This window comes from Gavia stellata, chromosome 6, assembly GCF_030936135.1.
Source record: "Gavia stellata isolate bGavSte3 chromosome 6, bGavSte3.hap2, whole genome shotgun sequence".
NCBI classification, from domain to species: domain Eukaryota; kingdom Metazoa; phylum Chordata; class Aves; order Gaviiformes; family Gaviidae; genus Gavia; species Gavia stellata.
This window is the reverse complement of record NC_082599.1, coordinates 17,120,536-17,134,887: the sequence shown is the minus strand read 5'-3', so window position 1 is coordinate 17,134,887 and position 14,352 is coordinate 17,120,536. Positions and strand designations below refer to the sequence as shown.

The window sequence follows — 14,352 nt, the reverse complement described above, 5'->3', positions numbered from 1 at the left end:
TATTTTTCATACATCAAATGTAATACTGTCCATCTCTCCTTTTACCCAACAGTGGTGTTGTACGTGTTCACAGGACAGCTCATTAAGCCAGAATTGTGCCCACAGCTTAAACCAAAATAACTAGGCAGCTGGACTAATGACAGTGGTCTGAATGTCTTGCAAGAGAGGTAGGCTTAGCAACAAGGAAAGCCTTTGCTGGGTAATGGAGAACAGTAACAATGACAGGAACAGCCCTTGCCAACTCATTGCCCTTGCTGTCCTTTTTACTTTTCTGGAAACCCTTTGCTATGGGTTTCAGTCTCAAGTGGAAAACTTTAGCAGTGTTCTGACAAAGAGCCTGAGAACAGCAGGTAAATGTTGAGAATCAGTCAGGTCAGTATGCTCATTGGAACTCTCCCTTCTGGCACTAAACTATAGGTGGCTTTTGTGGTAAGTAAAATAGAAATAGTCTAAAAATGATTGTTCCAAATAGGAAAATATTAAAATTGGTTGAAAGCAGTATAACAGCTATACAGCTTCAAGCTTTTAGCCAAAAAAATATAGGTAAGTCTTATTCAGGATCATTGAGTTCAGATACTGGCAAATCCAAGAGAAATACAAAAGCTTTTAAGTCTTAGGAGAAGTGGGTAACATTAATACTGAATTGTAAACAGACTCCTAATCCAAATGGATGAAAATATACTCCATCCTCCAAAACATAATATATTTTTATGTAGGAGGCAGTACTTTTATGGGCTGAATGTGCACATAAGAGTGAAAACCATAAATTTTAGAAGTGACAAGTGGTTTGAGTATTCTCAACTTGAAAAACCAGGATGCTTTCTCCTAAGTATTTCAGTTGGATGCTGCTCAGCACTGCTGAAATCAAGGCAGAAGTTTTAATATTTTTTTTTTAAATCTGGTTTAAAGCTCTTGGGTTTTTTAAATCTTTGATTTAATTTTATTTGTTTATTCAGTATTCACTGGAAAGAGTAAAATATTCCATAACTGGCTGTATTGTTGAACTTCACTTGCTGTAAACATTATTTGCTTATCGTAACAACTAAATACCGATCCTTTAAAAAAAAAAAAAAAGAGTTGCTGCTAACCCAGTTTACAGATCAACATGAAATACTGAGTTAATTTTAAATAATAAATAAATAAAGCTTACTTAATCCTAACTTTTTATGACTGCAAAATACTGCTTTGGTATTCTTTTGTTCTGTAGTTTTCCTTTCTAATATCACTTTACCAAGAAAGACTTTTCTTTTATGTCTGTAGCTTTCTCCTCTGTTGCTGTTTCCAGTATCACTCAGCAGCCAGCTACTCTCCTGCTGCCAAAGAACAGTGTGTAATGTGGAAAATGAGCCATAATGCACTCTTCTGGTAACATGACTGAACATACCATTTCACGTGCAAATTGGCCTAAGTGATATGAGTTATTTTTCTCCAGATAGTACCAGTTCTTTCTACATCTCCTTCTCTGGCCAACACAGGCATCTCTGCCTGTGGGCTTACATCTACCTGATGAGATAATGCCAACTTTGCATGGGGATGTACTGGATTGTAGACCTAATGTTCCTCCAATTGGATATTTTATCTTTCCTGTTCTGGATGGGATAGTGCTGAGCTGGCAGATGAGATTAAACCACATGCTGTTTAAACCTATAGCCAGAGTACTTTCTTCAGCGTATGCTTTCTGTTTTGCAGTTGGAAGCAGGCAAAAAGGAGAGCAACAAGTAAGGGCTGTTGGAAAAGAGAAATGCGTATATTTCTTTTGGCAAGGAAGGCACTCCACAGTGAGTGAGAAAGGGACATCAGCACTGATGACAGTGGAACTTGATGAAGAGAGAGGAGCACAGGTGAGCTTCCTGCAGACCTAGGTGGCAGACCTGGTAAGACTTGCCTGCCCAAGTAACCACCAATGGTAAATGCAGATTATCTTTTTTGCCTCCTCTCTTTCTGTAAAGGTGTTCTTGCTAGTACAAATAGCCAGATCTCAAAATTACTTTTGGTTTTATTCCAACTTCCAGAGACACATAACCTCCTTTATGGATTGTTATTCCCAAATCCCACTTCTAAAGATGATATTTCTGAGAATGGCTGAAGAAGAATGTCTTCTCTCCTGTCCCTGCAGGAATAGGTGAAGCACAGTTAAACAAATTTGTGCCTTCACTTCAAGTACATGTTCAGATAACAGGACTGTCTTCCTAGTGCTGTAACAGAAGTGCTTTCTGCCAGGCCAAGGCAGGAAAATACTTTTGAAATTTATTTGTTTATACTTTGTAATTACATAGTAGATTGCCTTGTTTTGCAGATTCTAGCAACTGCAGATTCAGCTAGTTTGAAGCTCAAACAGATGACAGGCTAGCTTGCTTTGTCTTTAGGCGGAGCTGGGCTTTCCTGTGGCTTGACTGTTACCAGCATACAAGATGGGAGGTTTAAAGTTAGTTTCTGTACCTTGATAATGCTGTAATTAGTTTTTTAACAGCAACATAGACGTGACCAGGAGTTCATAGAGGAGATACGTAAATACACTTGATTCAGAGTGTGGGATTCTGTGCAACATAGCTGATTTAGCAGTTGGCTATATCAATTTCGTAATCAAAATGCAATGTTTAATGAGCAAAGAACATGCATGTTGTCATATAAACCAGTTTTACAGCAAATTTTGAACCTACTTCAGTTCCTACATTATCTCCATAATAGTCTCAAAGAACATCAGGCAAGACGGCCCACTCCTGTAAAGAATTCAAATAATGGTTAGTTTAAACTAATTTAAATTAAAGTTTATTTGGTATTCCTTATCCTCTGAAACTCTTGATTGTTGGATTCCAGCTAGAGGTTTCTTTTAATATGCAAGTCACATATGAAACCCATTGCATGCTGATACATAAGGTAATTTAAACAACAGTCAGCAGTTGTAAAGTAGAAGGAAAGCCATCTTCATGGGTGGCCATAACTATATAATTTTTAATAATCCATAGAGACTAGTTTTTCTGAGTCTGTATACTTGCTTCATTCTTTTAATGAAGAGTGGTGCTTTCATTTTTCAGGTACAAGTGCTTCAAGGGAAAGAACCGCCATGCTTCCTGCAGTGCTTCCAAGGAGGGATGATTGTGCATGCTGGAAGAAGGGAAGAGGAAGAAGAAAATGCACAAAGTAAATTACTGTTAGTTAAGAGCTTCTGCCCCAGAATCCTTTTTTTACCTGTTGTGAAGGGCTTTGAATTCAGCCTCAACTACCATATTCTGTAGAAAAGGGAAATTAATGCCATGAAACCCATGAGACAGCTTTGCAATGCTTTGTTTCAAGGTAGTTTGTTTCTTCTTTGAGCATAGAATGGATTTTGTCACCCTACAGCAAGCTGACTTCATTGTATTGATATGCATATAAATTGTTTTAGTTGTTTTTTAATTAAGCAAAGTGCCCCTTTTGCTTTAAAATAGGTTCTTTTCTACATAGTCTGTGCAAAAGAGTATTTTTATGAGCAGTTCTCCCTCTCCAAGGAGAACTTTCAGTTTTTGCTACCCATTCATTACTTTTTGCAACGTATTCCTTGAATGCTGCAGTTGATGTAGGAGAATTTCAATGCAAGTGTAGCTTGGACATGTTCCAGTTCGCATCTGAATGTGACCTCCTGTGCCTAAGGTGCACAGGGGAAGAGGAGCTGAATAAAAGGAGTACTGTATTTGTTTCCCTTTTTTTCCTGTATGAAACATAGCAGAAACTTGACTCTTCTGCACCGTTAAGCTCTTCAGCTCTTAATACTTGTACTCTTGTAGCAAGGTTTCAGAAGGCATCTTTTCTGCAGCAGGGTTTCTCAAGTAGTGTTAGCCAAAGCTGATGCTTAGCTAGTTTATTCTGTGATGGTACAGGCATGCAATATGTGAAATTAATCCAGTATGAGAACAGCTGTACCAGAGCAGAGGTCTTGAATTTTCAATCCCATGTGACTGTATAATACTGCTGCACTGTTCCTGTCTGCTCCAGGTGACTGGAGGCTATATTGCGTGAGAGGAGAAGTTCCCAATGAAGGAAACTTACTTGAAGTAGCATGTCACTGCAGCAGCCTGCGTTCCCGGACATCCATGATTGTCCTCAATATAAATAAAGCTCTTATCTACCTGTGGCATGGCTGCAAAGCACAATCTCACACCAAGGATGTAGGAAGAACAGCAGCCAATAAAATAAAAGAACAGTGAGTGTCTGACCTATATTTTGGAGATGTTTCTACAGGCTACCGATTTACTTAAAACAGTCTGCCTCAAAGAAAAGTTGAAATAAATAAAGCTGTCCTCTGAGTGCAACTGCAGCATGTGCATGCTTGGTAAGGAGGAGGAATGACAGGTAGTTGATTCGGTGGAGTGGGGAAACCACATGTTCTGTAATCACTTAAGGTCAAATGCACTTATTCTTCCTACTGTAGTAATTACAGTTGCAAAAAAAGTCTCTTTTGATTTGGAGGAAGATGCTCAATATCTAAATAGCAAACTAAATCCCAGTTGATAGGAGGATTAGAATCAAGCCTTGTCAATAAGGAAGAGGAAATGAAATTTGGGAAAGCATGCGAGGAGGACAGCAGTAGTTACAAAAACAGGCAGTGAGAATCCCTACTGAAAGCTCATGCAAGCATCTCCTCCACTCTGGGTATGTGATCAGAAATGGTATGAGAATGGTTGCTAAAATTTAGTATCTTGTTTATTGATAATTTCTGTCATCATTTTCAAACAACCTATTTTGACATGAAGTGTGCAACAAGCCTATACGGTGCTTTTGGGTTCTAATAATGCGAGTGGCCAGCAGTCTGTGTTAGCTGTGTTTGGGGCAGGAAAGCTGGGTTCACTCTCTTTCTTTGTGTTTTGTAGATGTCCGCTGGAGGCAGGGCTGCACAGCAGCAGCAAGGTGACGATACATGAATGTGATGAAGGGTCAGAGCCCTTGGGATTCTGGGACGCATTAGGAAGGAGAGATCGAAAGGCCTATGATTGCATGTTGCAAGGTAGACCTGCATTCCTGGATTTGGCACTCACATTTTACTTTACTGGTCTACGGTACTGTGAGATTTAATGTAAAGCTTTTGAAAGAACTTCTTGGTAGTTGAGATGATCCCTTCAGAGAGATGCTTCCAAAAATGTACTGAGTTAAGTAATACTGTCCTAGAAGGAAAGTGCTGGAAAACGAAGTGTTTCATTTTGTTCTCTCCCCCTTCTGCAGCCCCTTTGTATTCATACAGCACAGAGCAACAGTTAACAGAGTTAAGAGTTACCAACACATTTTGCTTCTCTTCTGAAGGGATTTAGGAGGCAGTTCTGCACGCATTCTTGTCCAGTCTTTGCTTTGAAACTGCCAACAAAGGTAGCAGAGGGATTGATTTACCAAGTGGAAAATTTGTCAGCTAAAAAGTAAACTCTGAGATGGGCTTGCTTCACTTAAGCTGCAAGCCAGCCAGTTGTGAAATGGCTGATAGTAACTAGCCAGGATTAGATTCAAACTGATGGCAGCCAGCCTTCTAGCTCAAGTTCTTCACAGCTGTTGCTAGTCCCCCAAGGCATCTGGTTGTCTTTCTTGATTCTTAAAAGAACAGAGAATTTACAGTCATTCTAAAAGCTTATTTTTTATTATTTTTTGCATTCATCTCTGGCATTTTCTATTGGAAATCTTCTTAATTTTTGTTCTTTAAAGATCCTGGAAAGTTTAATTTCACCCCCCGCCTATTCAGCCTCAGTAGTTCATCAGGAGAATTCTCAGCCACTGAGTACGTTTACCCTTCAAGAGACCCTGCTGTTATCAATTCCATGCCATTCTTGCAAGAGGATCTTTACACTGCCCCACAGCCAGGTATATGCTTTAAAATACTTAAGTAACAAGAAAACATGTTTCCTGCATTGGGCAGTGATTCAGTAACTATAATCACTTTTAACTTGATTTATCTCGAGAAAATGTGTGCATGTGATGCTTATACAGCATTAAGCAATAACAGTAATTTTTCCGTGATAAAGATACTGAGAACTAATCAAACGTACATGTATCCCAAAAGCATGCTATAGAAATACATTGTTTATATCAGGGAATCTGAGTTCAGCTGAATGAATAACCAAAAGGGATTGGTAAGCTTTGAAGTGATCCTGTCCTGATACTGACAGACATGTAAGACAGGGGTTGTTTAGGGGATTCTGAGAACGAGTAAATGGCTGATGATTGATTTGTTGTTATTTTAGTAAGTGGCTGATGATTGATTTGTTGTTATTTTTTTGGCTGTGTAGCACTGTTCCTTGTTGACAATCACCATGAAGTGTACCTATGGCAAGGCTGGTGGCCTGTAGAAAACAAAATTGCTGGATCAGCTCGAATCAGGTGGGCTACGGACAGGAAATGCGCCATGGAGACAGTGCTCCAGTACTGCAAAGGTAACAGATTGCTGTGCCTGGCTGTTCTGAGTCTGTCATACCTTTCTATGCCTTACTGTCCCAAGCCAAAAAGTACTCAGGTGCTTCCCCAATGGAACTGATAAACATCAGTGTATTTGAAGATACATTCTCTGCTCTTTCTTAGCAAACCATTTGTGTAGTAATGGCATTGTTCCCAAATTGCCAAGGTACTCTGCTGACTTAATTCTCAGAGGAAAGGCTTTATTTCTTTTCTCTGTCCCCACTGTGGGAGAATAGTTCAGACATTAGATCCCTAAAAGTGAATTCTGAGGACACAGCCTCTTAAACCTGACTACTTTCTGTCTAGCTCCTTTTAGATTTCATAAGCTTCTGTGTAGCAAAAGACTGAACGGAGATACTGTTTGCTGACATTAACTGGGTTTTGATTTCGTGGGGGAGGTGGAAAGACTTTGAAGATTGAGAACAAGTCTCACACAGAAACAGGTGGTCGTTGGAAATTCTACAAGACAGAGTTATTGCCGCTCAGTGTGCAGTGATTCAAGCTGCAATTGGTGATCATGTAAGAGTACACTGACCAAATTATTTCCTGCACTAGTAGAGTTTCCTTGAGACACCGTAATGCTTTCCTCTCACTTCATCTAAGGTTATGTGAGGCTGGGAACAGACCTTGCATCTTCTGAAGGAGGATGAATAAAGAAAGGTATGGGGTTACCATCCAGGAAAGAAGGCGTAAGTAACAGCCATGTTCTGTTAGTTCAGAGCAGTTTCTCACTGTCACGTTAAAGGGCAAGGCAATTTGGCAGAAAATAAACCCCCTTGTGTTGCAGCTTGTCCTCAGGTATCAGAGGGGCTGGGGGTGGCTAGGCTTAGATTCTGAGTGATGCCCAATTCTCTGTGTTACAAGTCCAGTCACGTCCAATGCATTGAACTCTCACGATTACGGATAGACTCGTAACACCATACACTTTCAGTCTAGTCGCGTTCCATGAACTAGCACGGCCACACTTAAGGGATTTGGTGGCGTTCAATGAGAACTCTCATGGCTAGATTAGTGAATAGTGCAGTTTATTGAAGCAACAGATATACAAGTTCTTTTGGATTGCCAGTGATAAAATTACTGCTTGCAAAGCATATGCAAATACCAAGAATATGAGTAATATAGCCTGGCTACAAATGCGTTAAGTTATAAAGGAACTCTATAGAGATTTCTAAGTTTCCCGGGGAAGCACTCAGTATAACCAAGTGTTCGAATCTTACCCAAAGGCGCCCCTGTTTCGGGGGAAGAGAGGCTCAGCCCGTCGACTGATCCCAGGTGTCAAAGGTGGTCTGCAATGGTATCTTCCCTGGCATCCCTTCTCTCTTAAGCCATTTTCATAGTATTTGTCCTTACAGGTGGAGCTTGAGTGACTCTAGTCATACATACCTCTATTGTAATTGGTGTAAAAGTTTCTCGTTCTGCTTTTGAAGGTATAGACTAAGAAAAACCCAGAGCGCAAGCTCAGTGAGGGGTGGTCGCACCTTGAAGGTGGGTAGCTTTGGGATGGAGGTGTGTTTTTTGGTATTATAATGAGATTATAATGAGCAAAGTTCACCCAAAGGATAGTATTTTGTCAAAAAATGACAGACTGTTGGCTCAGGGTGGTAAATATGCAGCTCAGGGTAGTAAATATGCAGCTTGTCAGTTCCATAGTACCTTCCAGTTCCTGTCAGTAGGGCTTAATTGGTGCAAACTATGCCCTCTTGCAAGGAAAGCCTGATCGCTTATAGACCTTCGGACTTCATGATGCCACTGATTTCTTCTGTAGCAACTAAACTTGACAACTTGTGACAGAGCTGGGTGGTATCTGTCATCTTTTCCCATAGACTTTTGTATATTTGACGAGGGAAAGCAGTACCCTTGTTGGATTCCAACCTTATGAGGATAAGCCAGTATCTCCTTCCCAATCTGCAGGTCGAATAGGTTGAAGCAAGTCTTGTGTCTCGTCTCAATTGTCTGATGTCACTGAGCGGAGGTGGTAACACCTGGCAGGATACAGCTGAAAACCAGTACTGGAGACACTGAAACATGACCTTTATTGGATTGCGTTATTGCTCTACATGGTTCATCCTCTGGTACCTCTGGCACTGCCCTGCCAAACAGCAGCATTTGTTTAGGAATGGGATGCTAAAGACAGGGCAGTAACTGGAAGAGTCTTTGGCAATGACTGCTGAATTCCTAAAGAAGAGGCCAGTTACTTGTTCTCTACCACCTCCACACCCAGGTTTTGCAAGTCACAAGGAGCAATAAGATGCATTTCTTTGAAATCATTTCATATAATGTGCTTCACAGCAGAAGTGAATGTCAACATAGAGAAACAGAGCCCCATGCAATGAAGTGCCCAAAGTTGCTCAGCAGGCTAGTGTGAGAGATGGAAGCAAGATCCCGGTCTTAGTGTTCCTGATGCAATGCTGTAATCTTCTGGTAATGAAAATCACGTTTTCTGGCCCCAGCAGAGATGGAATTAGATACGCATGCTGAGGTTTGGATACTTTTCCAGATTTCTTGAACTTCATTGAGTTTGATGATGGGAAAAGGGATTAATACCTTCTGCACTAGATTGAATTTGCTGCATCTGAGTTGGAGGCAGAATGGAAAGCTCTTCAGTGACTCCTTATGGGTCTGAAGTTTAGCCTATGTATCATAGGACAAGTTTTTTTGCTGGGTGCTCGCTTCTTTACTGCTGGCTATGACACTGCAGCAATTGTGGCTTTAACCTCTTTGCAATGGGGTAGTTCTCAAGAGCTTTGGGCTGTGTGGTTGGATAGGTACAGAGCAAGTTTGTTACTGTTAAAGACCAATTCTACTTATACTATTTCTGTGCTAAAGCTGATGTGAACTTCTTTAGCAGTTTTTTACTGTTTGAACTATGCTGTTCTGGTGGTCTGTCACTTTCATGATCTGGGATTCTGTCAACCACTTCAAAATTTCATTGCATCAAACTGTCAGGGCTGACTAGCTCTTATGTGTTGTTACTTACCAAGGTGCAAACCTTGAATTTCAGGAGATACCAATGCTGGTGCAATTATTTTGACTACCAGAATATAGTTGAGTGACCAGAAGCATTAAAACGCTTTTCTCTTATTTTTCTCTCTCCATTTCTTTCCTTATCTATGCCCCTCCCCACCCCCCACTTTTTTTTTTCTTTTCCTGGCTTGCAGTGTTTAACTACATGGTGGTATGAAAGAGATTGATTAGCAACTCTGGATATCCCTTGAATATACCTAGCAGTTCTCCTTGTGCATAAATCTTATTTAACCTGTCAAAATGTCTTGAAAGTTTTTTCTGTGGTTTTATCTGCTAAATCAGCAGTCTGGAAGCGGAGCTGCAGACCGCTAGGAGAGGGAAGAATCTGGTTTGTCCTTCAGTGATTCTTAGTGAGGAGATCAGTTTGTGCTGAGGGCAGAGTTCATGCAATGAAAATGTTTCTCCACTTACATACAAAATCATCTTAGCTATACTGGAACATGAGCAAACACCACTCTCCTATCTCTTGGCTGAATTACTGAGAGTTGAGCAGTGCAACTAGAGCAGATTCACATGTACTTTCTAAATGCAAAGTTTTTAAGTGCTTGTTGAATCATTCATGGGAGAATGAACAAATAAACCACAATGAAAATATGTGGAGGAGAAGGCTTAAAATCAAGTATTGAAATGATAAATCTCCTGGCTAAATTGTATAGTTAAAGCACTCACATTCTAATATGTTTGTTAGACTACTCCACAGAGCTTTTACCTCTAGTATTCAGAGTTTCATGTGAACATACTCTCTCTAATCAGTTTGATCTCAACATCTGATGTAAAGCCAAACCTGTAATGTTCAGGTTTTGCAAACCTAATGGAACAACAATGTCCAGCCAGGCTATTTGCATTCAGCACAGGTGTTGCATCAGTTCCCTGGCATGCTCCTTGGCAATGGGGAGGAGGGGGCTGTGTTCTTTTAGACCCTCCTGCCTGACAGCCCACACGCATCAAGTGCAGGTAGGGACTACAGTAAAAAACAGCGTCTTCTGCAATGCATTTATATGCTCTGGAGGAAATCTTAGTGCATGAACGATGCTCAGAGATTGAATGTAGGGAATAACGGAATTTTGCAAGAAGCAGTTTTTAGGGAAGCTACAGCCCTCAGAGTGAGATGGTGTCATGTCGCTCTGTTAGTTTCACCTGATTCTGGACTTTGCAACATCTTCAGCTTTTCCATTGCCTATCTGGAAGAAAGATTTGATTAGACTGAGCTGTTTGAATCCAAGTAAGATGAAGGTACAGTATTTGTTTGAATGATAGCTCCTCCCAGTCCCTGACTGCCTGTCTGCCTCTTTCCAATAATATTTGGAGTTTATCAGTGCTTTTGAATCCTTGGGGAATTAAATCATTCAACCAATAGGGCCTTTTTTCACCAGTGCTTGGCATAATGAGTTTAACCACTTAATCTGATATGGTATCACTCCTTGGCAGGGTTATGTCCATGTCCTATATAGTGTGCACACATACATGTTTTAAAGAAGCAGGACTGCCTTTGAAAATCATCAGTAATTACCACCCAGCTATTGCAATACCTCTGTTAACTTTCAGATCCCATTCCTTTGAATTTGTAATAACAAAATGATTGTGTTAGACCTCAGTATCCCAAGTTAAGAACAGTTTAAACATTCTCATTTAAGCATCCAAGCTTAAGATTTATTTGCTGCTGGCAGGACACTTCTGCTGAGCATACCAGGTTTCGTTTACCTGAATTTGGCTAATTTCAGACCATCACACTCTGCTTACTCTATTCTAATTCTATTTCTGTCAGATAAGAAATACATTGGGTTAGGAAATAACTGTGAGGTATTTTCAGCATACACGGTTTCATCTTTGTGGTCAGATATAGTAAAAAGCAGGTTTAAGAATACTGAAAAACATGTTAAAAGGTGCCATACTACATTAAAAAAAATCCCGGTGAAATTTATTCCTACTGCCTTAAATTACTTTAGCTTTTCAGGAAAGAATCAATTAAACATGCTTATGAGGTAGCTTTGAATAGTGTGTGACATTGCAAAATATGGTACCATTTGTAATTTCTCTCTTTGTTTTGTATTTTTTCTGTTTTTAGGAAAAAATGTAAAGAAGCCCCCAAAATCCTATCTAATTCATGCTGGCCTAGAGCCTCTGACCTTCACCAATATGTTCCCAAGTTGGGAACACAGGGAAGACATCGCAGAGATCACAGAAATGGTAATCTTTTCATTGCACAGACTATTTCCGATTGCTAGTAATTCTGTCTTGTGTTGTCAGTAACATTGCTTGTTTATGCTGTCAGGCCCCAAAATCCAGAGGATGAACGTACGAAGTACAGTTCAGGAAAAAAATAACAACATAGCAAAATTCTGACCGGGAGTGTGGATATCAGAGGCATTCCTCGTTGTGTTTTCATGTAACTTTTCATACTCTTTTTTGTTAAATACAGGAGGGAAGTGTTATCTGAATCATCTCTTAGAAAGAGATGTGCTAGAGTTTAGCAGAACAACTGTTTCAATCGTGAAACATGCAGCAACGTGCAGTTCTGGTCTGTCCTCCAGACTGGAAGTGCAGGGGAGCAAAATGCCCTGCAAAGGATCAGCTGGTTCCAAGAGCTCCAGCATTGACTTCCCCACCTGGGAAGCGGAGTCACAGCTGAATTACATATGACTGCTTTAAAAGCCTTCAGTGAAGGGGCATCTCAAGACAAATAACATTTTCTGTTTTGTAAGTCTTCTGCAGCCATCCTTAGTGGAAAATGCTGGCTTCATGACTAAACACAGAATTCAGCCTTAAACTGAGATTCTGAGAGTACAGGATGTCCTTCTGCTAAGTGTAGACCTTTTTTTAGCTGTGAAATTGTTGTAGGGCAGGGCTGTTCGCCTATGTGTGGACCTGGATGTATAGCTTTGTGCTCTGTGGGCCAAGCAGTGCAGGTTGATCCCATGCCATCTCCAGACTGCAATGGGAGCAGAGCAGTTGGTGGTTTCAGCATTGTGGTCCTGTTCTGTTTTCCTTTTCTCCCTACAGGATGCTGACGTTTCTAATCAGATAATCCTTGTAGAGGATGTGCTGGCCAAGCTGTGTAAAACAGTATATCCATTAGCAGATCTCTTAGCTAGGCCTCTACCTGAGGGAGTTGATCCACTGAAGCTTGAAATTTATCTTTCAGATGAGGACTTTGAGGTAAGGAGAGGATGGGTGCACTGTTACTCTGTGCATATGTGTCTAACCGTGCTGTGAAGTCATTTGACAGTTTTGCTACTTTTAAGTGTTTTTACTAATGGCCTATCTTCTCGTTTTAAATGCAGGTTGCATTAGAGATGACAAGAGAAGAGTACAATGCACTGCCATCTTGGAAGCAGGTTAATCTGAAGAAGGCAAAAGGACTTTTCTAAGTTGTGTTTATTGGAGTGAGCACTAAAGGGAAGTCTGTTTTCACTTTCTATGCCCTTTAGAAGAATTGTACCCCACATTTACAGAATAAATAGAAATAATCTGAAGTTATTAATGACTACCTATCTGGAGGTGTGTAATATTATAAAAGGCCAAGAGAACTCTTTGGAAATGGAATTCAGTTCTGACTCTTACAGGTAATGTGTAAAGCTCTGCTTTCCTATGCACTTAAACAGTAGTTTCTTGAGCTACTGCTGCAGGTGTCCTTTGGCTATATACAATACTGGCCATTTTTGTTTTTGAAGAAGTTCTCTTTGTAAAGTGTTATTTTGTTAGTTTGTGGATTACAAAGAATTTATATTTATATAAACACATAGAACAAGTATGTATTTAACAATGCAATATATATTCACTTTCAAGACCTTCATGTCAAAACTACAGAAAAGTAGCTGGATGGCAGTTGCTTGTACTGAATTAGCTATACCACCAATATGTATCTCCTACGCATTCTGAAAAGTTTCTCCTTGCAATAGTTAATGAATTGTTCTCAGTGCTGCTTCAGGTGCTAAACTGAACAAAGCGTTTGTATTTATAGCATGGATTTCTTGAGAAACTATGCGAATCAACCTTTATACTTTATTATCCAAAAATGTATAGTGCCTTGTTTTTTGTGTACAGTTTATATACAAAAAAAAAAAGATTGGTCTGCATTTTGAAGATGGCTTAGAATGGTCTCCTATGTTACTTTTATAATAGTAGAAATAAAAACATCTCAGTTTCTAATACTTGTTGTAAACATTAAACATGTCTTTTGTGATATAAGAACCGAAAGTAAAAGCTTCTGAATAAACTCTTAGCGATGCTCTGACTTGTCGTTATTTTGTACTGTAATCTGTACTAAGTCATTGGAACCTTCCATAACATGGTATTTTATCAAAATATTTTAACCTTAGATATCTGCGGCTGTTGTACAGAGTTATAATTCGAGAAGCTGACAATGTAGAAAATAAGCAATGTACAAGATGAAATTAGGTTGTGCAACACTTTATTGCTGAACATTGGAACAGTCACACAACTCCTGTTTCCTTTGGGTTTCCCTGTTTTATACATGAAACCAAAATTATTATGCTGGTTTTCAAACTTTGAAAAAATCTTTTCAACCTTTGTGCAATTGGGAGTAAAACTTGAACTGAAAATGACTATGGCATCATGTGCATTCTTTCAACAAGCACCACAGTCAAAATCATTTTCACTCAGCTAATTAGGACACTGAATAGAGTAATCAAGTAAAAATTTGCTATTGTTTGAAATGTTTTTCAGGCATTTGGCATTTCTACAACAACTTGTGTGGTTCCCCTCTGGTATCCTAGTGGATGTCACATTTTCATTCCTGCCAGCCTAAGTTTCCTTCTGCCCTGCAGCCGTTCAAAGCTTCTCCTGACTCGGTAAAAAGTGACCGCCTGCAGCAGTGCCTGTTGCTGCTCTTGTCATTCTCCTAGGCCCAGGGAAATGAAGGAGGATCTTTGAATGTGTGAGGTGTAGATTTCGTCA

General features: G+C 39.9%; 1 protein-coding gene across 13 annotated transcripts in view; it reads left to right on the top strand.

Annotated features, from left to right (window-relative positions):
* The window catches only part of SVIL (supervillin), a 105,368-nt gene extending 91,368 nt beyond the window's left edge, over positions 1-14,000 (top strand). For all 13 annotated transcript variants that reach the window (XM_059818699.1, XM_059818712.1, XM_059818710.1 and 10 more), the window contains 9 exons: positions 1,690-1,841; positions 3,036-3,141; positions 3,973-4,180; positions 4,848-4,981; positions 5,665-5,820; positions 6,246-6,389; positions 11,501-11,622; positions 12,436-12,591; positions 12,717-14,000. In XM_059818699.1, the coding sequence (XP_059674682.1) occupies positions 1,690-1,841; positions 3,036-3,141; positions 3,973-4,180; positions 4,848-4,981; positions 5,665-5,820; positions 6,246-6,389; positions 11,501-11,622; positions 12,436-12,591; positions 12,717-12,803 (1,265 nt within the window). In that variant the 3' untranslated portion in view covers positions 12,804-14,000. The remainder of the gene's footprint in view (positions 1-1,689; positions 1,842-3,035; positions 3,142-3,972; positions 4,181-4,847; positions 4,982-5,664; positions 5,821-6,245; positions 6,390-11,500; positions 11,623-12,435; positions 12,592-12,716) is intronic.
* Positions 14,001-14,352: the final 352 nt, after the last annotated feature.